The sequence below is a fragment of the Aythya marila genome (assembly GCF_965140915.1).
Source record: "Aythya marila genome assembly, contig: HAP1_HAP1_SCAFFOLD_229, whole genome shotgun sequence".
Classification (NCBI taxonomy): Eukaryota; Metazoa; Chordata; class Aves; order Anseriformes; family Anatidae; genus Aythya; species Aythya marila.
Genome location: NW_028136869.1, coordinates 183,068 through 209,554, shown reverse-complemented (window position 1 = coordinate 209,554; position 26,487 = coordinate 183,068). Strand labels below are relative to the sequence as shown.

Genomic DNA, 26,487 nt, shown 5'->3' with positions numbered 1-26,487 from the left:
AATAAAGCCCAATGCAGTTGCTCTTTCATCAGGAACTCTTGGAATGCTCAAGTCACTTTTAATCAGCACAGCTAATCATATCAAGATTAGCTACCAATAATATTTTATTTCATTAATTACTGACAACTACAACAAAGAGAAAAATAAATAATGTTTAGAGATCTGTTACAAGCACAAGTTCTAACTTCTGGTAGTATGTGCTAATTATTACCCCAATAAAAAGGGAAGACTAATAACGCTGTCAATCAAGACTGCTGTACTTATCCTCACTTTGAAAAAAATCACTTTGAGTATAGCCTAACTGTACCCTGGTAGCAGATCTGAGCTTGAGACACAGGCTTGGTATGAAATAGACACCCAATCAGATGGCAGTAGCAGATCTGAGCTTGAGACACAGGCTTGGTATGAGATAGACACCCAATCAGATGGCACTACATTCTCAAAATGCAAATAAATAAGTAAATAAATAAATAAGTTCCAACCCCCCCCCCCCCCCAAAAAAAAAAAAAAGACAAGACTCAAAGGAATGCCATTTTATTACACCTTTTATGCTCCTAAATGGGAAGGCCTTGTGAGGCTGAAACCAAGGCAGTCACTTCACATTTAACTGAGCTGCACTAACATCCACTGTAACAGTAATAAGTATTGCACTCCAGGACACACAAACATCCTCCCTTCTTGCATGAACTCTAGTGCTTTTCAAACACATGACTTAACTTAACTCACTAAGACAAAAGAAAACTTTTTTTCCTCTTTTGCTGCAATATTTTTAGTAGGAGTGCAGCCAGCAGGTCCCAGGAAGCGATTCTTCCCCTCTATTTGGCACTGTCAAGGCCACATCCAGAGTGCTGTGTTCAGTTTAGGTTCCCCAGGACAAGAGACACATGGACATAATGGAGCAAGTCCAGTGAAGGGCCACCAAGATGATCAGGAAGCTGAAACACACAGGACATGAGGAAAGAGTGGGGAGAACTGGGTTTGTTCAGATTGGAATAGACTACTTTTGAAGAAATCTTATTTCTGTCTGAAATTACTCTGAAACTACCAATTGAAGATATGGAGAAGACCAAACCAAACTCTTCTCGGAGGTATACAGCAATAGGACAAGAGTCAGAGAAGGAAACATGGGAAATTCCTATTACATCTAAAGGGTTGTTTAAACATGAAGGTTGTTAAATACTAGAACATGTTGCCCAGAGAGGTTGTGGGATCTTTGTCCTTGGATGCATTCAAAACTCAACTGAAAGAGGCCTTGAGCAACCTGATCTCTGCTTTGAGCAGGGGTTGTAACTAGACAACCTGCAGAGGTCCATTCTAATCTAAATTATTCTACTACTTTTTTTCTGCCATTTCAATGAGTTAAATCAGCTCACAGAGGGCCTGAAGAATACTCAAGCCAGCACAACAGAGGCAAGGGGACTATGCTTATAGAAAGAGGGAGGGTAGAGCTGCAGCTTCCTCTTTCTAGAGTGATGTGTTCTTAAATTGTCTCACTGCCTTTCAAGGAATCACAGCCCAACAACAATGAGAAGCTCCAATTTAAACATTCATGCCCTTCCAGCAACTAAAATAAAGGCAGATAACAGCAGGAAGTTCTTAAGTTTTCCTGACACTTATCATCTTTCCCCATAACAGTGTAATATTGATGCCATTAAGATTTTGTATTAGAAGAAATTATAGAACTTTTATAAACCAACTTCTTGGTCATTTAAAAAAATCTTTATAGAGAAATTATTCTTGAAAATTACAAAACTCAACACATACTTACAGATTATATCTGTAAATCTTAAAAACATGTCTGCACGATTGTTGGAAGTTAAAAATGAGACATCTTGCCCTTCAAAATTCTCCTAAAATTATCCAAAATATGACACAAAATACTTACAAAAATACAATTAATTAAGAATTTAAAAAGACTTAAAAGACCTCCTAAAAATCAGCAAGCCTAACATTCAAACTTTAATCTGATGTGCTGTTTACATTTTTTAATGTCTATCAGTAATATTCTAATTGAGCTAATTTCATCTCAATGAACCCAAGTACACACTTAGTTTGTGCTAAAAAAAAATAAAGATTCTTAATTTCCTCCATAAACATCTCTGTGCATACAGCAAATTAAAGTTGAAGTAGGTAATAGTGGTTAGAAACAACTACATTTAAAAATATATTCATACATGTATATGAAGAGAGGTGAAGAGACCTGGGACTCTTCAGCCTGGAAAAGAGAAGGCTAAAGTGGGAAATCTTATCGATGTGTATAACTGTTCAGAGCTGGCAGCTCTTTAAGGACACTTTTCATAGAGCACAAGAGCCCTCCATTCCCACATGTAAGAAATCAGGCAGGGAAAGCAGGAGACCAGCATGGCTGAGTAAGGACCTGCTGGTTGAAGCAGGGACATGTGGCCTGGGAAGAGTATAGGGATGCTGCCCGAATGTGTAGGGATGGGATCAGGAATGCCAAGGCACAGCTGGAGCTGACCTTGTTGGCAAGGGATGCAAAGAATAACAAGAAGGGATTCTACAGGTAAATTAGCCAGAAAAGGAAGACTAAAGAGAATGTACCCCCCTGATAAATTAGATGGCAGAACTGGTGACAATAGACATGGAGAAGGCTGAGGTACTCAACAGTTATTTTTTTAACCTCAGTCTTCACTGGCAATCTACTCTTCCCACATCTCTGAAGTCCCTGAACCTCAAGGCTAGGGTAATGAAGTCTCTCCCAGTATGAGTGAAGATTGGGTTTGAGACCACCTGAACAACCTGAACATAAATAAGTCTATGAGGCCTGATGAGATGCATCCCAGGGTCCAGAGGGAACTGGCTGATGTAGTTGCCAAATCACTCTCCATCACATTTGAAAAGTCATGGCAGTCAAGCAAAGTCCTCAGTGACTGGAAAAAGGGAAATATCACAAACATTTTTAAAATGGGTAGAAAGGAGGACCCTGGGGACTACTGACCAATCACTCAGCCTCATCTCTGTGCCTGGAAAGATCATGTAAAAGATCCTCCCTCCTGAAAGCTATGTTAAGATATATGGAAGACAGGAAGGTGATTCAAGACATCCAAAAAGGCTTCACCAAGAGCAATTTGTGCCTGACCAATCTAGCAGCATTCTGTGATGGAGTGACTATATCAGTGGACAAGGAAAAAGCAATTGATGTCATCTACCTGGACTTGTGCAAAGCATTTGATACCATCCTGTACAACATCCTTGTCTCTAAAATGGAGAGACATACATTTGATGGATGGACCGCTTGGTGGATAAGGAACTGGCTGGATATTTGCATTCTAAGAGTTGCAGTCAACAGCTCAATGTCCAGATGGAGACCTGTGATGAGTGGTGTCCCTCAGGGGTCTGTATTGGGACTGGTACTGGCTAACAACTTTATTAATGACACGGACAGTTGGATCAAGTGTACCCTCAGCAGGTTTGCAGACACCAAGCTGTGTGGTACAGATGACATTTAAATAGGAAGGAATGCCATCATAGAGAGACCTTGACAGGCTTGAGAAGTGGGCCCATGAGAACCTCATGAAGTTCAACAAGACCAAGTGCAAGGTCCTGCACCTGGGTCAAGGCAATCTCAAGCAAATACCGGCTGGGTGGAGAATGGACTGACAGCAGCTCTGAGGAGAAAGACCTGGGGGTGTTGTTTGATGAGAAGCTCAACATGAGCCAGCAATGTGCGCTTGCATCCCAGAAAGCCAACTGTATCCTGGGCTACATCAAAAGAAGCATGGTCAGTAGGTTGAGGAAGGTGATTCTCCCCCTCTACTCCGCTTTTGTGAGACCCCACCTGGAGTACACTCAACAAGCTCTGGGGCACCCAATATAAGAAGGACATAGGCCTGTTTGAGTGGGTCCAGAGGAGGGACACGATGATCAGAGGACTGGAACACCTCTCCTATGAAGAAAGGCTGAGAGAGCTGGGGTTGTTTAGTTTGGAGAAGAGAAGGCTATAGGGAGACCTTATTGCAGCCTTCCAATACTTAAAGGGGGCTTTATAAGAAAGATGAAGAAAGACTTTTTACCAGGGAGTGTAGGGATAGGACAAGGAGTAATGGCATAAAACTAAAAAAGGGTAGGTTTAGATTAGATATAAGGAAGAAATTCTTTACTCTAAGGGTAGTGAAGCACTGGAACTTGTTGCCCAGAGAGGTTGTGGATGCCCCTTCCCAGAAATGTTCAAGGTCAGGTTGGATGGGACTTTGGGCAACCTGATCTAGTGGGAGGTGTCCCTGCCCATGGCAGAGGAGTTGGACTAAATGATCTTTAAGGTCCTTTCAAACCCAAACCACTTTATGATTCTATAAATATCTGATGGGAGGGAATGAAGAAGAGGGAGACAGATTCTTTTCAGTAGTGTTCACTGACAGAACAAGAGTCAAAATTAAAACAAATTAAATCCATCTGAAAACAACAAAACACTTTTCTACTGTGAGGGTGGTCAAATACCATAACAGGTTGTCCAGAGAGGTTGTGGTGTCTCCATCCACGAAGATATTCAGTACCAAACTGGGCACAGTCCTTGGCAACCTGATATAGCTGACCTTATTTGAGCAGGGGGTTGGACTAAATTATGTTGAGATGTCCTTTCCAACCTCAACCATTCTTTTATACCACCTGTGAACAGGTCAGTCATGGGAATGAGCCTAGAAGTCTCTGAATTTAAAAGCACAAGCTAAAGGGGCAGTGGTTTTTGCTTCAGAAGTTCCAGGTAGACAATCCAATCAAGGATACTGTTCATCAGTAAACATCCTTCAAGTACGATGACAGTGGGAAACATATATACACTTTCAACTTCAAAACACAGAAAAACAAAGCAACTATTATCATCTTGGATTTTATTTAAAAGTCTATTTAAGAAGGAAACTGGGCTAAAATCAGTGGTTACAACTCTTACCAGCTATAGGATCCATGGCTTCTCTATTGCTTGTAGAATATGAACTTTGAGAAGATGAAAGCCCACCAGTGGAACTGCTAGTAAAGTGCATGTTTGATCTACGTGCACGAGGGCCTCCCAAACCCCGGCCTGGGTGAAACATTCTACGTACATGTCGAACACCACTAGATTCATCATAAACAAGCAGTTAAGGAAAGACATTTGTTATCAAGTATTAAACAGCAAAAACATTTACTAGGTGAATAATGATTCAACTTTTTAAGTGTAATGCAACCACAGCTACAGTGCCAGTCAGACCTATAGATCTGAACCCAAGGTACCCAGTGCTGCTAACAGCAAATTAATCTTTTTCAGGCTTTTTATCATGTTTAAAAAATGTCAGGATGGATTTTCTGCCTTCTGGATCAAAGTTTTATACTAGGTACTTTAAACTGATGATGCATGTTAATCAGAGCACATTTCTCAATAGACATAAGGATTTGCTGCTCGGGAAACTAGTTAGCAAGGTCCCCTGGGAAGCTGCTTTTGAAGGCATTGGCATCCATCAGTGCTGGTCAGTCTTTAAGCACTGCCTCCTAAAAGCACAGGATCAGGCAATTCCAAACTACTGGAAGTCAAGCAGGCGGAGCAGAAGGCCGGCTTGGCTGACTAGGGATCTTCTTCTTCAACCTTGAACGTGTGCGGGATTTGCTGCTCTACCTGGATCCATACAAGTCCATGGGTCCCGATGGGATTCATCCCAGGGTGCTCAGAGAGCTGGTTGACATCACTGCGGGACCTCTCTCAATTATTTTTCAACAATCTTGGGAATCTGGAGACGTCCCAGTAGACTGGAAGGTGGCAAATGTTTTTTGCCAATTTTCAAGAAGGGCAAGAAAGAAGACCCTGGTAACTACAGGCCTGTCAGTCTCATGTCAGTGCCTGGTAAAATTATGGAGAAGATTATCCCTAGATAATCTTAACAAGAAGCGCACCTGGGGGACAATGCAGTCATTGGTCCCAGCCAACATGGGTTCACGAGGGGTAGGTCCTGTTTGACTAACTTGATTTCCTTTTATGATAAGAACACCCATCTAGCTGATCAAGGGAAACCAGCTGTTCTGATCTGTTTGTATTTCAGTAAAGCTTTTGACACAATTTCTCATATGATCCTACTGGACAAAATGTCCAGCATGCAACTAAACAAAAACATCATCCGATGGGTGAGCAACTGGCTGACGGACAGGGCTCAAAGGGTTGTAGTAAATGGCGCCACATCAGACTGGCGGAAGGTCACTAGTGGGGTCCCCCAGGGCTCCATTTTAGGGCCATTCCTCTTCAATGTCTTTATAAACGTTTTGGATGTAGAACTAGAAGGTGTTTTGAGCAAATTTGCTGACAAAACTAAACTTGGAGGAGTTGTAGACTCTGTTGAGGTTGGAAAGGCCTTGCAGAGAGGTCTGGACAGATTGGAGAGCTGAGCAATCACCAACCGCATGAAGTTTAACAGGAGCAAGTGCCAGGTCCTGAACCTGGGATGGGGCAACCCTGGCTATATGTACAGGCTGGGCGACGAGACGCTAGAAAGCAGCCCCGCAGAGAGGGATCTGAGGGTTGTGGTTGATAGCAAGCTGAATATGAGCAAGCAGTGCCCTGGCAGCCAGGAGGGCCAACTGTATCCTGGGGTGCATCAAGCATGGCATTGCTAGTCGGTCGAGGGAAGTGATTGTCCTGCTCTACTCTGTGCTGGTGCAGCCTCACCTCGAGTACTGTGTGCAGTTCTGGGCACCACAGTACAAAAAGGATGTGAAACTGTTGGAGAGTGTCCAGAGAAAAGCTACAAAGATGGTGAAGGGCCTAGAGGGGAAGACATGAGGAGCGGCTGAAGTCACTTGGCCTATTCAGGCTGGAGAAGAGGAGGCTAGGGGGAGACCTCATTGCGGTCTACAACTTCCTCACGAGGGGGAGCGGAAGGGCAGGCTCCAATCTATTCTCTCTGGTGACCAGTGATAGGACTCAAGGGAATGGAGTCAAGCTGCAACAGGGGATGTTCAGGCTGGATATCAGGAAGAGATTCTTCATTGAGAGGGTTGTCACGCACTGGAACAGGCTCCCCAGGGACATAGTCACAGCACCAATCCTGTCAGAGTTTAAGAAGCATTTGGACTGTAGTCTTAGTCATATGGTCTGAATTTTTGGGTAGACCTGTGTGGTGCCAGGAGTTGGACTCCTTATGCATCCCTTCCAACTCAGGATATTCTATGATTCTATGATTTTAACATCAAAATTAGGAAATAAATACTCAAAATAATCTACAAATTTTTATTGTTGTTCTTACCAAGAGCACACATTAATTATTGCATTACCTTTCACTTTTGTGTTTTACTGCTTTCAATCACATAATTATCTATAATATACTACTGCATTTGTATTACTTTCACATACACAAAAATGGCATCAGAACTAAAGACCAATGAGGGTAAAAGCTGCAGTGCAGAAAGAAGCAGATTAGTGTCAGAAACATCTTTAAAAGGCTTGGCTATCAGGAATAAAACAAAAACAAACACACACCAACATTGGCTAGCTACACCTAAAGCCCATTCACAATCTGATTATATATATATGTATTTTCAGACATGCAGATCCCCAACAACCAAATACCAATTCTAAAAAATAAGCAAAACAGATGTAGCTTGACTACAAAAGTCAAAACAAGTAGTTACAGCTATCATATGGAACAATCTAATCCTTTTCCCTCAACTTAAGAAAGGATATTAAATCTCTAGGAGCTCTGTGTTCCAGTGTAAGATGAGCTGCAAAGTCATCTGTGACATGATTAGGATCCCCTCCAGGTAACGCTGCACATATTGGACAAATCTGAAACAACAAAGTGAGGGGGGAAAAAAACACACAAAAAAAAAACAACTTTAAACAAATCACAAACCACATCACTCAAAGTTGATCACTTAACAAGGATTCTTATACTTTAAATATCATACTCTAATCCTGTATCTAGATGGCCACGAGTTTAAAGTAGTAAATGTGTTCAAATGAAATTGTTAATTTTAGCACCTTTTCAAGACCCACTTTATAATTTTGCTTTTAATAATACCACAGAAACCAAAAGTAAAATTTTCAAATCCCATCTGCAATCCCTTCAGCTTTAAAACTTCTCTTTATATGTCAGTTCCAGCACAGAGAGTAGGTCTGGTTACACAGGATTACTAATTGCTTGTATGTACCTGCATGTAAAATTAAGTTCATTTAGTGCTCTTTGAATCCTCAAAGCAACTTCTCATTCATCTCACCAGAGAAGTGTGGGAAGGAGAATGAAATCAGATATGAATATTCATTAAAGTATCACCACTGAGACCATCCACTGAGGTAGCATGAGAGTAGGGGTTTGGCAGAGGAGAGAAACTCCTTATTCCTACCAAGTATTTTGGGAGATGTCATTACAGTTTTTGTTTTGTTTAGTTTTACCTTAAAACTAAACACACACTTAAAGTTAAGGGAACCTTACTGCCACAGCGACTTTCATTTATTATTTTTATTTTTCCTCTCAATGACTTCGCATGCACCTGAGAGAAGCATGCCTTAAAAAGTCCTTTACAAGTTTTGCAGGACAGTCTTAAAGTTTGATAGATGACAGGTTAATAAGCCAGAAAGGAGAAATCCATTCCACACAATATGTTAGGTCTTAAGTACTCTGTAAAGCATCACTTTGATAGTAGAACTCAACACTTTTGAGGAATTTTACTCTCTGCTTCTCTGGGAGAAACAGATGGCACTTACAGTCCTGACATAACTCTCTTCCCTAATCAGTCAAGACTGCAATACTTCAGGTAAACCTTTTTGCCATCTTCAACTCTCCCAGGAGCAAGCTTTGTCTTTTTAGAGGAACCCTGGCTGTGATGCTGTCCTGGTTTCAGCTAGGATACAGTTCATTTTCCTCCTAGTAGTTGGTATGGCGCTGTGTTTTGGATTTAGGATGAGAATAATGTTGATATCGCACTGATGTTTTAATTCTTGCAGAGCAGTGCTTACACTAAGCCAAGGACTTCTCAGCTTCTCATTCTGTTCTGCAACATCAAGCTGCAGAAGCTGCTGAGGGAGAAGGTGAATCGATTCAGTTTGCAGAAGTGAAAGCCATCCAGCTGGCTTTAGATATTGCTGAATGAGAAAAGTGACCAGTTCTCTATCTCTATACTGGTTCATAGATGGTAGCAAATGCCCCGTGAGGGTGGTTACAACAATGGAAGCAGAGCAACTGGCAGCAACACTAGGGGTTCTGCCAACCGAGCTGGACCTGCCCAATCAAACCTGTTACGCACTGTAGAAGGGGACAAAGTCCCTGTAGTGCACATAAAAAACATGCTGGGGAAGACAGTCTGGGCTATTCCTGCCTCAGGAAAAGGCAAACCCATTCATGGGATTGCTTTTGCTCAAAAACCAGGATGCACTTGGTAGGTAATGCAAAGGAATGGAGAGGTTCAGTGTGTACCTCAAGGGGATTTAATACTGTGTGAGAATAGTCCATGAGTTGAATTGTATTAGTTAATTATTATCAAATACTGTATGTCATCACTACCATGATTGCTATATGTCAGTGTCCTATTAATGGTATCACAGTAACAGCCACATAGGTGATGATGAATGAATTTTGATAGAATTGGATAAGCACGGCGGTGTGATGGAACGAGAACAGGCTTTAACTGGAGATAATCCAACATCACACACCATCTCTTCTGCCCTAAAAAACTGCTGTGACAGATGGCGCCCGAAGTCAGTCACGGACTACACAAACTCAGTGGACATTGTATATACATATATGAAAAGTGGTGATTAATTGGAACGTACTGGAAAGGGTGTAAACTGAGTATGACATAAATGATATGGAATAAGAGGTGGATATTGTCCTGGTTTCAGCTAGGATAGAGTTAATTTTCCTCCTAGTAGCTGGTAGGGTGCTGCATTTTGGATTTAGGATGAGAATAATGTTGATAACACACTGGTGTCTGGTCGGGGTGGGGGGACCGGCTGCTCAGGGATAGGCTGGGCTTTGTTCAGGGGGTGGTGAGCAATTGCATTGTACATCACTTGTTTTGTACACATTAGTACTAGTAGTACTATTATCATTATTATTATTATTATTTTCCTTTCTTTTCTGCCCTAATAAACTGTCTTTATCTGAACCCACAGGCTTTCATTTCTTTCTGATTTTCTCTCCCATCCCAGAGAGGGAGAGGGGAGGGTGAGCGAACAGCTGTGTAGTGCTTAGCTGCTGGCCAGGTTAAACCACAACAGATGCAAAACCAGGTTCTTAAACTGTTCTCTTCATGCATACATTCAAGTTGTTCACAATGGTTCTCAAAAGACTGTGGGCATAAAAGACATTTAATTGAAAGCACAAATACCTTTTTGACCCTTGGCGGGGAGGGGGGCAAGGAGGATGTCCTAGAATGTATTTATTGCAAGACCTAATCTCTCTGAGAGTGGTTGCCAAATCTTCAATGCTGGTTTATTTTTAGAAAGTACTGGTCATCATAAAGGACAATAAGATTTTATGGAGAGTCTTTTGTTACAATCCCTTTCCCCTTTAGCTCAGAATTTCACTTCACTAGATTCTGCTTTCCAAATCTCTCACCACTACAGAAGCAATACAAGTGGACACATAGCCAAACAGAACAGACATTTTATCATGACATGCAAGAAGAAAAAGAAGTTACCAGTAATGCCAGTAATGCACTGATCATAGATCACAGATCATAGAATGGCTTTGGTTGGAAGGGACCTTAAAGGTCATCTAGTTCCAGCCTCCCTGCCATGGGGATGCCACCCACTAGATCAGGTTGCCCAGGGCCTTGTCCAACCTGGTCTTGAACACCTGTTGCAGGAAGAACGGCCGAAGTCATGACACATACCAATATGGTCAGATCATGCTCTCTCTTTATTACCCAAATAGCCTGACTTTTATAGCAAATTTAGCAGGGGCGGATAGAGTCTCACACAAGATTATTGGTCGAAAGCACTCAGACAAACAACTGCAAGAAAACAACCCCACCTGCAAGAAAACAACCCCCTTGTGATTAGCAGTCACATAGATCCCATGCTTGAAGCCAGCTGCTGGCAACAACATTTTTAATTCCTCAATTGGGCAATAAGGGAACATTATTATGGCAACTCCTCGTAGTCGTCCTGGTGGCTTGGTTTGCTTAGCTGCAGCAAGTCATGGCCTCCTTGCTGTTTCAAAAAATCCTCAACAAACACCTACTTGAGGCAGTTCAGAAACCTAAAGTGGTGGTCAGAATACACTGCAAAGCTCATCAAAGTGTCAACTCAGATATTATTAAGGGAAACTGAAAGGTAGATGAAGCTGCCAAACGAGCAGCCATGGGGGGGGGGAACAACAACGGGACATGACATGAGATGACTATAAAATCTCCTGCTACCCATTAGAAAAATACTGATAACAGTTCCTGAATATACAGAAAAGGAAGTCAAGCTGGCTGAGCTATTAAAATGTGTGAAAGACTCAAATGGATGGTAGATAAGTGCCCATGGACAATGCATTGTTACACCAGAAAGAACGAGACAACTTATGACTCAGGTCTATCCAGAAACCCATATGGGAGCTGAGGCTCTGGTAGAGAGTGTCAAAAGATATGCTATTGGAACTAAGATGTTACTGATTGCAGAAAGTATAACTCAAAATTATGAGCTGTGCCTTAAAAACAATCATAAAATACAGGTAAAACCTGCTCCTAGAGAGGTAAAAAAAGGGAATTACTTGAATTATATTTTCTGTTTGGCCAGAAGTTTTCCCGTTATTGGGAAGAATGGGTTAAAAATGGAAGATTGGCAAGGAGGATGGGATCAGAAAGGAAGACTGGCACAGAGGATTGTAAATAGGCTCAAGTGACCTTGCAGCTGGGAATGCTTAAAGTCTGAAGAGCAGCAATGTAGAAAACATATAAATTATGACTGATGCTGTTTGTGCTCTGTGTGTTTGGCAAGTAGCACATCTGTGCATAGATAACATAGGTGTTTGGTGGACTCGGGGCACCCTATTGGATGCGTTTGTGCTCCTGGCCTTGGTACAGAGAAGATCAAAGAAGCACAGTGAGTATCACAGCACAGTGGTAAAAACTGCACCTGTATGAACCCTTGATAAAAACAGGCGAAACTAGCAGGCTGGTGATCTCCTAGCATGGACCCTGTTTAGCAGTTCCTGTGTCCCTGTTTGTGAGCCTCTGCTCATGTGCCTCTGCTTGGGTGTTGCTTCAGGGATCCCCCGGTTGGCAAGGCAACAAGAATAAATCTACTCTTTGTATTTTAGCTGCAAGTCTGTGGTTGTTCCTGTTGCCTGCCTGTGCTGAATCACATACCTGTGTTGAACCAATCAGGCTAGGGAAGTAGTGAAATGTCTATTGAAAGAAATAATACTGAGATTTGGAGTGCCAGTCTTCTGATAGGGAACCACATTTTGTAGCAATGATTACTAAAGAAATGTCTAGAGTATTGAATATAAAATGGGACTTATGTACCCCATGGATGCCACAATCTAGTGGCCAAGTAGAGAGAACGAACCAAACACTGAAAGGACAAATAAGGAAATTGTGCCAAGAAACACGGTTTCTTGGATAACTCCAAGGGCTTGGGAAAAAGTAAGCCTGTTTGGATTACTATACGGAAAAACATATGCTGTAAATTTAACTGGAAAATCCAATTAGATGCGTGTAACTGGGAATCAAGCACTTACTGATTATATTTTGCCTTTAACAAAAGCTTTGAGTCTCATCCACAGATGCGTACTATTAAGGGTGCCGATTATGGTGGATGCACTGGTTCACTCCTTTTGTACACTTTTCTCCTGGAGATCAAGTTTAACTGCGAACCTGGAGGGACGACCTCCTAGCTGAAAAGTGGAAAGGACTATACCCGCTGCTGTTAATGACAAATACTGCTATGAAGCACTGAGAGACTGATTCATGGATTCATTATACCTAAGTGAAAGCTGCTCCTCCACAGCTATGGAAAACTGAAAAAAAACAGGGCCTTCAAAGTTGAAAATCACCAAAGTTAATGGACTGCATATATATATAGATATACTTTTTGCTAAAGTTATGTTTCATTAAGTTAGAAAATGAGGGGGTTAAAAGCAATGGCAGTCTTTTGTTGGTTGAGAAACCAGGCAGTTAAGGAAACTGAGAAACGTTTTTGAATCCCTGGAGCCAGAAGACCCACTTTGAATTGATAGCTTCATATGGGTTTTCTGAAGCCTGGCAATGTCTGACTTGGTTTCTGGATCTAAAGTTGTGGGTAAAGATCTAAACTAATAGACCTAGGAAGCAATAAGATGAGACTCATATAATATGAGTTAGATAAGTCTCAAAGGGGGGAATTGTTACTAGGGCAACTATTGTTAGGTCCAGTCACTGTTCCGTAACCTGGATTGTATGAATGTAGAACTAGCATTATCTATTGTGTAGAATATCCTGGAATATAAGGAACTTGGATGGGGTAATCAACATGCCAAGGGGAATTGGGCCAAGTTGGCAAAAGAAGAGGAACAGTAATGTCCGATGGTAAACTTTGCTTATTATTATTTGGCTTATTGCACACTGGGTAACGAATCCAAATGTTTTAGCGCACAACAAACCCACCAAAGGCCCATTTCCACAATCCCACAGGAGCACCGGGGCTACAATGGCAAGCAGGAATCCAAATCAAAGAATCTGAGCAACAAGAATACCTTGTTTGTGCTCCTCCCAGGACTGTTGCAGGAGACCTGCAGCCTCATTGTCCAGGTGTGTGTAGTGGGTTTACGTGGCAAGGTTTTGGTAGCAGGGAGCCATAGGGGTGGTTTCTGTGAGAAAGATCTAGAAGCTGCCCCATGTTTGGGAAGGGCCCCATTGTTTTCCAGATCCGAGCCAATAAGCGATGTTGTTTTGCGCCTCTGTGAGAGCATATTTAAGACAGGGAAAAAACGCTGCGCCACACAGCAGCCGGGAGAGTCAAGGGAGTGGGAGAACAGCCTTGCACCAAGGTCAGTGTAGAAGGAGGGGGAGAGGTACTCCAGGCGCCGGAGCAGAAGTCCCCTGCGGCCTGTAGTGAGGACCATGGTGAAGCAGGATGTCCCCCTGCAGCCCATGGAGTACCACGGTGGAGCAGGGTTCCACGCTGCAGCCCGTGGAGGAGACCACGGTGGAGCAGGTGGCCCTGCACCGACGGAGGCTGCCGCCTGTGGAAGACCCCTGCCGGAGCAGATTCCGGGCCGGACCTGTAGCCCGTGGAGAGGAGCCCACGCAGGAGCAGGTGATCTGGCAGGAGCTGCTGCCCGTAGGGGAGCCAGGTTGGAGCAGTTTTCTCCTGAGGGATGGACCCCGTGGTACGGACCCATATCTGGAGCAGTTCTGGAAGAGCTGCTGCCTGTGGGAAGCCCACGCCGGATCAGTTCATCAAGGACTGCATCCCGTGGGTGGGACCCCACAGCACAGGGGACGAGAGTGACCGAGAAGGAGCGGCAGAGAAGAAGTGCTGTAGACTGACCATAACCCCCATTCCCCGTTCCCCTGCGCCGCTCGGGGGGAGGAGGTGGAAAAGGGTGGATGGGGGGGGAAGGTGCTTTTGTTTTTTTTCCTTTGTTTTCTCACTTCTCTCGCTTGTTAGTTGTAGGCAATAAATCTTACTATCTCCTTATGCCGAGTCTGTTTTGCCCGTTACAATAATTATTGCGTGATTTTCTCGTCCTTATCTCAATCCTTGAGCCCTTTTCACATATTTTCTCCCCATTCCTCTTTGAGGAGGGGGAGTGAGAGAGCGGCTGTGGTGGAGCTCGGCTGCCCACTCGAGCGGAACCACGACAGTCTTTTTTTGGCGCCCAACGTGGGGCTCAAGGAATTTGAGATAAGATGATAGTTAGTAGAAGTAACGGGCAAAAATATGTGCAGGATGATTGTTAGGAATGTACAAGTTGTGAAGAATTAAGAAAGCAGTAACTGTGATATGTTAGTGTGGTGAAGGGACGAGGGGTGGTGTGTGTGTAAAATGTCCACCTTGTCGGTGCTGTGATGATGTTATGTTTATTTTGGTGTGGTGAATTCTTTTTCGTTTTGATTTAAGTGAATTTCGTGAAGGTTGTTGTGATAATTGTAAAGTAAGAGTATGTTGTGAGTAGTCTTAAATATGCTTTTAACAGAGGCGAGGGGTGGAATGTAGTGGGTTTACGTGGCAAGGTTTTGGTAGCAGGGAGCCATAGGGGTGGTTTCTGTGAGAAAGATCTAGAAGCTGCCCCATGTTTGGGAAGGGCCCCATTGTTTTCCAGATCCGAGCCAATAAGCGATGTTGTTTTGCGCCTCTGTGAGAGCATATTTAAGACAGGGAAAAAACGCTGCGCCACACAGCAGCCGGGAGAGTCAAGGGAGTGGGAGAACAGCCTTGCACCAAGGTCAGTGTAGAAGGAGGGGGAGAGGTACTCCAGGCGCCGGAGCAGAAGTCCCCTGCGGCCTGTAGTGAGGACCATGGTGAAGCAGGATGTCCCCCTGCAGCCCATGGAGTACCACGGTGGAGCAGGGTTCCACGCTGCAGCCCGTGGAGGAGACCACGGTGGAGCAGGTGGCCCTGCACCGACGGAGGCTGCCGCCTGTGGAAGACCCCTGCCGGAGCAGATTCCGGGCCGGACCTGTAGCCCGTGGAGAGGAGCCCACGCAGGAGCAGGTGATCTGGCAGGAGCTGCTGCCCGTAGGGGAGCCAGGTTGGAGCAGTTTTCTCCTGAGGGATGGACCCCGTGGTACGGACCCATATCTGGAGCAGTTCTGGAAGAGCTGCTGCCTGTGGGAAGCCCACGCCGGATCAGTTCATCAAGGACTGCATCCCGTGGGTGGGACCCCACAGCACAGGGGACGAGAGTGACCGAGAAGGAGCGGCAGAGAAGAAGTGCTGTAGACTGACCATAACCCCCATTCCCCGTTCCCCTGCGCCGCTCGGGGGGAGGAGGTGGAAAAGGGTGGATGGGGGGGGAAGGTGCTTTTGTTTTTTTTCCTTTGTTTTCTCACTTCTCTCGCTTGTTAGTTGTAGGCAATAAATCTTACTATCTCCTTATGCCGAGTCTGTTTTGCCCGTTACAATAATTATTGCGTGATTTTCTCGTCCTTATCTCAATCCTTGAGCCCTTTTCACATATTTTCTCCCCATTCCTCTTTGAGGAGGGGGAGTGAGAGAGCGGCTGTGGTGGAGCTCGGCTGCCCACTCGAGCGGAACCACGACAGTGTGAAACACATCACAATGAGTCAGCAGGTGTAGCTCTCCAGATCATCTTTTGGACTAAGGGGTGTCACTACCTGAGGGTGGGACACATTACCGGATGAAGGGGAAAAGCAGTTCAGAATTGTACAGGACTTATTATGGGATTGTTGGTGAGTATCGGGACTCCAAGCACGTAATAACACAAGTACAATTTAAGACAGGTCAGACAGAAGCTTTATTAACTGTGATCACAGTGAGAGAATGATCATAGTGAGAGAATGCTTGAGGAGCATCTCCCTCTCTGTCCCTGTGGTCTCTATCCAGTGTTTGCAGAGACATGACATATACTGTTTCAAAGAAAGGAAAGAGGTAAGGAAAATCATTCTAATGTTACCAAAGCCAGGTGTGCATTCTTGGGAAGAATGGACACCAGACAATCATTTATATGTCAAGAAAGTGCAGTACCCATGCATGGAAGGAATGGTCTCCTTAAGTATCTTGTTAACTGTCACAATTGACGTTATAGTGGGGCCTGTAGGAGTGGCACACATGGTTTTATCTTAGCTGAGAAGTGGGAGATAGAAACAATCAAAATGCTAGCTTTTGGTCCAAAAGAATGTTCCTTCTGTTAGTATAAACTTCTTAGCAAGAATTCTCAAATATGAAATATTTTGGGTAGACCTGTGCGGTGTCAAGAGTTGGACTTGATCCTTAAGGGTCCCTTCCAACTCAGGATATTCTATGATTCTATGATTCTATGATTACCATGACAGAATGTTTGGAGAAGAAACCAGAAGCAGGAAAGGGAAGGTGGTTAGATGATTCAGGGAAGAACAAGTGTGGGAAAATAGAGGGGTAAAGGAATAAAAAAGGACAGATGTGTAAACAGATTTGCTGGTCAGTATGCAGTAGTGGTTTAACACCAATGGGATGCTCAGCACCACCAGACTGCTCTCTCCTCTTACTCAAAAAGACAGGAGGAGAAAATACAATGGGAAAAACAACAAACAAACAAAAAACTAAAAAACACCTCCTTATTTTAAAGTCTCAAGGTACAGTAAATAAGGAGGACAGGAAAAATGAGGACGTGACCAGAAAGGAACCACCCCACCATAATCTTTATACTCATTAAGGGTCATTAATATATTAAAGAACATTCCCACCAATATGGAAATGGGACAACAGCATTCCCCACAAATCTAGAATCTTCTGATCTCATAAGACATATGCCCCATAGAGATAAGTTAGGCAGGTCAGAACAACCAATCTGAAACAGTAAAGGGAAATAATAGTCTTGCAAGCAGCTATGTATAAATAACTGTGTTTCTAGGTGAGAGCGTGTTTGCTTTCCAAAAGTTCGCTAAGCACCTAATTCTGTGCAGAATTAAAGACCTTTGCATGGATTCCGATTCTGTGTGCTTATTGGCTAGGTGCACTGGGCACGAACCTATTCACAGAATCACAGAACGTTAGGGATAGGAAGGGACCTTGAAAGATCATCTAGTCCAATCCCCCTGCCAGAGCAGGAATACCTAAATCATCACAGAATCACAGAATTGAAGGGGTTGGAAGGGACCTCGAAAGATCATCGGGTCCAACCCCCCTGCCAAAGCAGGTTCCTTAGAGCAGGCTGCCCAGGTAGGTGTCCAGACGGGCCTTGAATATCTCCAGAGAAGGAGACTCCACAACCTCCCTGGGCAGCCTGTCCCAGTGCTCTGTCACCCTCCCCGTGAAGAAGTTCTTTTGCGTGTTGCTGCGGAACTTCCTGTGCTCTATCTTGTAGCCATTACTCCTTGTCCTGTCTCCACAATCCACTGAAAAGAGGTTGGCCAAATCCCTCTGTCTCCCACACCTCAGGTATTTATACACATTGATGAGATCCCCTCTCAGTCTTCTTTTCTCCAGGCTGAACAGACCCAGGTCTCTCAGCCTTTCCTCATAAGGAAGATGCTCCAGGCCCCATATCATCTTTGTGGCCCTCCGATGGACTCTTTCCAGGAGATCCCTGTCTTTTTTGTACTGGGGAGCCCAGAACTGGACACAGTACTCCAGGTAAGGCCTGACCAGGGCAGAGTAGAGGGGGAGGATCACCTCCCTTAACCTGCTGGCCACACTCCTTTTAATGCACGCCAGGATCCCATTGGCCCTCTTGGCCACCAGGGCACACTGCTGGCTCATGGTCAACCTGTCGTCCACCAGGACCCCCAGGTCCTTCTCCGCAGAGCTCTTCTCCAGCAGGTCATCCCCCAGCCTGTACTGATACATGTGGTTGTTCCTTCTCGGGTGCAGGACTCTACACTTGCTCTTATTAAACCTCATTTGGTTTCTTCCTACCCATCTGTCCAGCTTGTCCAGGTCTCGCTGAATGGCAGCACAGCCTTCTGGCGTGTTGGCCACTCCTCCCAGCTTTGCGTCATCATTGTACTTGCTGAGGGCAGACACTATTCCCTCATCAAGGTCGTCGATGAAGATGTTGAACAAGACTGGACCCAGCATTGACCCCTGGGGAACACCGCTAGTCACAGGTCTCCACCTGGACTCTGCACCACCGATCACCACCCTCTGAGCTCGGCCAGTCAGCCAGTTCTCAACCCACCTTACTGTCCACTATTCTATCCCACACTTTCTCAGCTTTGCTATCAGGATGTCATGGGAGACAGTATCGAAAGCCTTGCTAAAGTCAAGGTAGATGACATCCACTGCTCTCTCCTCATCTACCCAGCTGGTGATGCCATGTCACACAGGAACATGTCCAGGTGGGTTTTGAAACTTTCCAGAGAAGGAGACTCTACAAGCCCCCGGGCAGCCTGTTCCAGTGTTCTGTCACCCTCACTGTGAAAAAGTTTTGTCTCATATTTAAGCGGAACCTCCTATGTTCCAGCTTACACCCACTGCCCCTTGTCCTATCATTAAGATGTCACCGAGAAGAGCCTGACTCCATCTTCCTGACACTTGCCCTTTACATATTTATAAATGTTAATAAGGTCATCCCTCAGTCTCCTCTGCTCCAAACTAAAGAGACCCAGCTCCCTCAGCCTTTCCTTGTAAGGGAGATGCTCCACTCACTTAATCATCCTCGTGGCTCTGCACTGTACTCTGTCAAGCAGTTCCCTGTCCTTCTTGAACTAAGAGGCCCAGAACTGGATGCAATATTCCAGATGAAGTCTCACCAGAGCAGAGTAGAGGGGGAGGAGAACCTCTCTTGACCTACTAACCACAACCCTTCTAATACACTCCAGGATGCCATTGGCCTTCTTGGCCACGAGGGCACAGTGCTGGCTCATGGTCATCCTGCTGTCCACCAGGACCCCCAGGTCCCTCTCCCCTACGTTGCTCTCCAACAGGGCGGTCCCCAACTTATACTGGTGCCTGGGGTTGCTCTTGCCCAGATGCAAGACTCTACACTTGCCCGTGTTATATTTCATTAAGTTTCTCCTTGCCCAACTCTCCAGCATATCTAGGTCCCGCTGGATGGCAGCACAGCCTTCCAGCATGTCAGCCACTCCTCGCAGTTTAATGTCATCAGCAAACTTGCTGACAGTGCATTCCATTCCCTCATCCAAGTCATCAATGAATATATTAAACAACACTGGTCCCAGTACCAACCCTCGAGGGACTTCACTAGATACAGGACTCCAACTCAACTCCATCTCATTGACTGCAACCCTCTGGCTTCTTCCCTTCAGCCAGTTTACTGTCCACCTCACTACCCACTCACTACCCAATCGTCCAGACCACGCTTCCTCAGTTTAGCTGCGAGGATGCTGTGGGAGACGGTGTCAAAGGCTATCTGAAATCAAGACAAATCACATCATGTGATATGCCTAGAAACAGCACCAAGGATAAGTTGTTCCATCACCTTACCAGGGATGGAGGTGAAGCTGACCGGTCTATAGTTACCCGGGTCCTCCTTCTTGCCCTTTTTGAAGACTGGAGTGACATTTGCTTTCCTCCAGTCCTCAGGCACCTCTCCCATTCCCCACGACTTACCAAAGATGATGGAGAGTGGTCTAGCAATGACTTCCTCCAGCTCCCTCAGCACCCACGGATGCATCCCATCAGGACCCATGGACTTGTGGATGTCCAGCTTGCTTAATTGGTCCTTAACCCAGCCCTCATCAACCAAGGCAAACTCCTCCTTTACCCCAACTTCCTCTGGGGCCTCAGGGGTACGGGGCTCCTCAGGAGAGCCTCTGGCATTATAGACAGAGACAAAGGCAGCATTCAGTAACTCTGCCTTCTCTATATCTTCTGTCACCAGGGCACCCACCTCATTCATTAGTGGGCCCACACTGCCTCTAGTGTTAGTTTTATCTGCAGTGTATTTGAAGAAGCCCTTTCTGTTGTCCCTGACTCCTCTTGCAAGGTTTAATTCTATGGAGGCCTTAGCTTTCCCAGTTGCCTCCCTACGTCTTCTGACAACAGCCTTATATTCCTCCCAAGTGGCCAGTCCCTCCTTCCATGATCTGTAGAATCTCCTCTTCCACTTGAGTTTGCCCAACAATTCCCTGTTGGGAGACCATGAAGGTCTCCTGCCTCTTTTTCATGACTTCCTACCTGTTGGGATGCTCTGATCTTGAGCTCGGAAGAAGCAGTCCTTGAATGCTAACACCTATCTTGGACCCCTTTTCCTTCAAGTACCTTGTCTCATGGGATTTCCCCTAGCAAATGCTTGAAAAGGCCAAAGTCGGCCCTACTGAAGTCTAAGGCTGCAATTCGGCTCGGTATTCTGCTCCTGCCTGTACTGGGTCTGGCTGGGATGTTAACTTTCCCTGCAGCAGCCCATACAGTGCTGTGCTCTGCACTTGTAGCTAGAACAGCAGTGGTATCACACCAATGTTTTGTTTTATGCTGAGCAATGCTGGCACAGCATCAGGGCTCTCTCTAACCCTCCCAGAGTCAGCAGGCTGGGGGTGGGCAAAAAAATGAGAAAGGAACATCACCAGGGCAGCTGACCTAAACCAACCAAAGGGATATTCCATACCATATGATGTCACACTCAGCAATAAAAGGTGGAAAAAGGAAGAAGAGGGGAGGGGTGGGCTCTCGTTGTGAAAACGTCTGTCCTCCCAAACAACGGCTATGTGCATTGAGGCCCTGCTTCAAGGACTTGGCCAAGCATCACTCGTTTGTGGGAAGTAGAGACTAATTTATTTCCTCTGCACTTCCACACAGTCTTTGCTTGTTGTTTTTTTTTTTTTTTCCTTTTCCTTTTTTCCTTTACCTCCCTTTAGTTAAATTGTTTAATTAATAATATTTTTCCCTTTAATTAATGTATCCTTATCTCAACCTGTGAGTTGTTTCTTTCCTTTTCTTCTTCCCCTCCTCTTCTGAGGAGGGGGAGTGAGAGAGCGGTTGTGGTGAAGTTCAGCTGCCTAGCAAGGTAAAAGCACCACACTGCCGCATGAGATCCTGAACTCCACCATCTCATGGTCGCTGCAACCAAGGCTGCCCTCAACCTTCACTGCTTCAACCAGCCCCTCCTTGTTAGTGAGACTAAGATCCAGCAGCACTCCTCTCCTACTTGGCACATCTACCACTTGCATCAGGAAGCTATCTATCATCAGTGCACTCGAGGAACCTGCTGGACTGCAGATGGCTGGCTGAATAGGCTTTCCAGCAAATGTCAGGGTAGTTAAAATCCCCCATGATAACCAGGGCCTGTAATTACGAGGCTGCTATCAGCTGCCTGTAGAAGGCCTCGTCAACTTCCTCATCCTGTTCTGGTGGCCTGTAACAGCCACCCACAACAGTATCCCCCATGCCAGCCTGCTCCTTAATTCTCACCCACAGACTCTCAACTCGCTCCTCAGCCATCCCTGGACAGTACTCTGTTATCCAGTACCCTGGATAGTATTCCCTATTAGGGATAACAGTTTTGGTAACTTAGATTGGACCCTAAAAGTAGCATTGCCCAGTCCAACTTGTCGACATTGCTGTTGGAGGGGAAGAATGACAAAGAACAAGTGTGCACTGATGATTTCATTGTGTTTGTGCTTTACAGAGGAATAGCAGGGGTGGGGGAGATGCAACACCAAATCCCACATTAACATACATTAGCATTTAGATTGGTGTGGTTTAAATATGTTAATGACCATTAATGAGCAAAAAGTTACTATAGGTCAGTGTGGAGCTACTTTTTTCTTTGTTTTTTACCTTTTATCCCTTATCTTCCTTGCTTCTGCTAGCTCAAGGCTACCTGTCTCTCTCTTTCCTCGTTTTCTCAGCTAAGAGACTTCACAAGCTATAGAAAGACTACATAAGCTACAGGCCTCCCTATTTTCTTCAAGGTTTTCTTGTTTTTTTTTCACAGTTTTGGGACTACAATTGGAGGTCTGCCCTCAACCCCTCCAAAAGTCTGGGGCCAGTGAGTGGCACAATGCTTTAAGGAATTCACTGAATGTCTGGAGATAAGGGGGAAATCACTGGACTGGTAAGTACAGTTTATATCTTTCCCATGAATATTTGGAGAGAAGATCATCAGCCTCCCACACAGATGCTGTGGTTTAGCAAGAATGGGATACAGACCTGTGAGCCCTCTTAGTTGACTGATTGGTTAAAGTCAAAGTTAAATGTGAGCAGCCACTGAAGGGAAAATGGGATGTGTTCGGTCTAAAATTCCCTCTTGTTCCCCCTTGGGATGCATCCTTAAAAACTGGTCTAAATTTGGTGGTGACTCCAAAGGGTAAAATGAGGCAATATTGTAATCAGAGCCTCAGTACAAATTAGATGATTGGGAACAATGGCCAGTGAATGAATCCTTGAAATACATTACAATATTGCAATTGATGTTACTTTGATGGCGTGAAGTAAATGGGATAAGTTGGTGTATATCAGTGCTTTTATGTCATTGCCTGAAAAGTCAGGCTGAATGTGGATTGTGGCAGGACTGTATTATGTTCATGCGCCAAAACAAAAGGGAGGAAGGGGATTGATAAACCCCTGACAACTTATCCAGATTTAGAACAGAAAGAGGTTTTGTTATTTGTATCCTCAGCACCACCGCCATGTTATTCCTCTATGGAAAGGGGCTCAGATGTTTCCCTTACCTCCAGAGCTTCAGCTGAAACGCCAGAGGCCTCTTCTAGGTCCCAATTCTAACTTTAGCCCTGCAGTGCGTAATACTCGACGACAGATGGCGACAGTCATCCAGACTCGGCTAAAACAGGTGGTAGGACTGTTGAGGGATTTTTGAAACAGCAAAGATCCCATGGCTTGCTGCAGCTGAGCAGACCAAGCTACCAGGACGACTATGAGAAGTTCCCATGACAGTGTTCCCACATCTCCCAATTGAGGAATTTAGAAAAATATTGTTGCCAGCAGCTGGCTTCAAGGACAAGGTCTACGTGACTGCTAATCACAAGGGGGTTGTTTTCTTGCAGTTGTTTGTCTGAGTGCTTTCGACCAATAATCTTGTGTGAGACACTATCTGCCCCTGTTAAGTTTGCTATAAAAGTCAGGCTGTCGTGTTTTCGGCTGTTCCTCCTGCAACAGTAGGACCAGAGGGAGACCCTAGTTTTGTTCACGTTCCATTTACCAGGTCAGATTTGGTAAACTGGAAACAGTCTGTTGGGCCCTACAGGGATAATCCGTCAGTAACGTAACAGCTGTTAGAAACCATCATGATTACCCATAACCCCAATTGGGGAGATATGTGAGCTTTATTAAACACCTTTTTGACTGTACAGAAAAGGAGAACTGGAAAAAGCTCACGTGGAGGCAAGGCAGAGGTGCCCACAGGAAGAGGTGGAAGAATTAGTACCAATTCAGAAAGACCCTGAGTGGAACCCAAATATCGACAGGGGTCAACAGGTTGTAAAACAATATGGATGATTAATCCTTTAAGGGGGGTTAAAATGGGGTATTAAAACAAAACAAAACAACTTGAACACTTGGTTATATGAGGTGTCTCCACAGAAACTTAGAAATCTCTACAGAGTCTTTGTGCCTTTTAACGCATTAATAGCCAGGCTGTGTACCTGTGTATTTCATGCATGCTAGCTTGCTTTTGCAGACAGTGAATTTATCCCGGCAATCCAAAGAACCTGTGTACCTGTTGCTGTAATAAATTGCACTTAATTGCATTGTTCCTAGCTGTGATAGTTATTGGATGTGACTAGAGTGAAGGTGTGCTACATTATTGGTGAATCTGTGACTGTGATAGTTCAGTACCCTGAATCCCACCAGACCCATAATGGTTAATTGGCTACTCCCCTTAATGAGACAGAGAAATTGGCGTAGTCGGCAGGATTGCTATGGATAAACTGCTGCAAAAATGTAAATGTGACCCCTTCCCAGGTGGGGAAGGAGTGGGCTGAAAAATTTTGGAAAAATCAAGAGAAAGTGGTAGAAAGCATTAACCATTGTCAGGCTGCACAAAAGATTGGAGAGAGAAAGGGTAAAGGTATGATTTTTGTGCTGTGTTACGAGCCCGTTTCACAGTTCTCATTGAATGCGACTAGAGTGAGGGCATGCTACGTTACTGGTGAATTTGTGACCATGATAGTTCAGTACCCTGAATCCAACTGGACCCATATCATTTAATCAGCTACACCCCTTAACACGACAACCATCCACCCTCTTTTACGTCCTACCCCTCAGTGGCACAGGAGAACAGGGAATGGGGGTTGCAGTCAGTCCATAATGCTTCAACTCCACCGCTCCTTCACAGTCATTCTCTTCCCCTGCTCCAATGTGGGGTCCCCTCCCACTGGATACAGCCTTTCCCGAACTGATCCTGCAAGGTCTTCCCACAGGCAGCAGCTCTTCAAGAACTGCTCAAACATGGGTCTGTACCACGGGGTCCATCCTTCAGTAGCACGCTGCTCCAACATGGATCCCCCATGGGCAGCAGCTCCTGCCAGATCACCTGCAAATGTGTGGGCTCCTCTCCCTGGGCTGCTGTTGCGGCCCAGAATCAGCTCTGGCAGGGGCTTTCCACAGGCCGCAAGCTCCTTCAGGCCTGATCCTCCTGCTCCACCATGGGCTCCTCCGTGGGCTGCAGTGTGGAAATCTGATCCACCGTGGTACATCATGGGCTGCAGGGGAACAACCTGCTCCACCAGGGTCCTCTCCACAGCCCACAGGGGAACTACAGCTTTGGCACCCGGAGCACCTCCTTCTGCACTGACCTTGGTGTCTGCAGGGCTGGTTCTCACTCCTCGCTCTCCCAGCTGCTGTTGCACAGCAGTTTTTTCCCTTTCTTAAATCTGCTCTCACAGAGGCACAAGCAACGTCACTTATTGGCTCGGCTCTTGCCAGCAGCAGGTCCTTTTTGGAGCCGTCTGAAACTGGCTCTTATCTGACATGGGGCAGATTCTGGACTCTTTTCACCAAGGCCACCCCTGCTACCAAGCCCTTGACACATAAATCCAGTACCAGGAGAGAATAGGAAAGGTATAAAGTGCAGAGGAACTCATGGGCTGAGATAAAGGCAGTTTACTAGGCTGTGCGCAAGCAAAGCAAAACAAGGAATTAATTCACTACTCCCCATTGGCAGGCAGATGTTTAGCCACCTCCAGCAAAGCAGGGCTCATCATGCGTAATGGTCTCTTGGGAAGACAAACTCCATCACTCCAAACATCTTCCCTTCCTCCTCCTTTACCCCAGTTCTATTGCTGAACATGATGTCATATGGCATGGAAAATCCCTTTGGCTGGTCTGCATCAGCTGTCCTGGCCATGTCCCCTCCCAGCTTCTTGTGCACCCCCAGCCCCTTGCTGGCAGGGCCGTGTGAGAAGCTGAAAAGTCCTTGACTTACTGTAAGCACTGTTCTGCAACAACTAAAACATCAGTGTGTTATCAACATTATTCTCATCAAAAATCCAAATCACAGCAGCATACAAGCTACTATGAAGAAAATCAATAGTAAAAAACTCTATCCCAGCCAAAACCACGACAGTACCACAATATCAAATTAGGTTCACAGCGAGAAAGTGGCTGGAGCTGTTAATAGACAAGATTTTTTTTAATGGGTTGATCTGCAAATGCTAATTTAGTTTTAACACCCTGATACTACCTGTAAAGAAACCAAATAGCAGTGAGTACAGGTTTGTACAAGATTTGCAAGCCATAAATAAGATAACTGAAGACAGACACCCCATGGTACCAAATCCATACACCCTCCTAACAGCATTATCTTAAAAGGATACCTACTTCACAGTATTGGAGCTAAAAGGCATCTTATTTTCTATATCCTTATATCCAGATAGTCAGACTACATTTCCTTTTGAGTGAGAAAATCCCACAACTGGGAAAAAGACTCAAATGTGCTAGACAGTACTACCCTAGGGGTTCAAGAATAGTCCAGCGGTACTTGGGACTGCCTTGGCTGTGGACTTAAACAACTGGCAGAG

The 26,487-nt window shown here is 45.0% G+C and overlaps 1 protein-coding gene across 1 annotated transcript in view; it reads right to left on the bottom strand.

The window, feature by feature from the left end:
- LOC309891415 (E3 ubiquitin-protein ligase KCMF1-like) overlaps positions 1–26,487 on the bottom strand; it is a 133,919-nt gene that overhangs the window by 5,466 nt on the left and 101,966 nt on the right. The window contains exons 4-5 of the mRNA XM_082785786.1: positions 7,661–7,762; positions 4,907–5,081 (exon numbers count right to left, since the gene is read on the bottom strand). Coding sequence (XP_082641912.1) covers positions 4,907–5,081; positions 7,661–7,762 — 277 coding nt within the window. The remainder of the gene's footprint in view (positions 1–4,906; positions 5,082–7,660; positions 7,763–26,487) is intronic.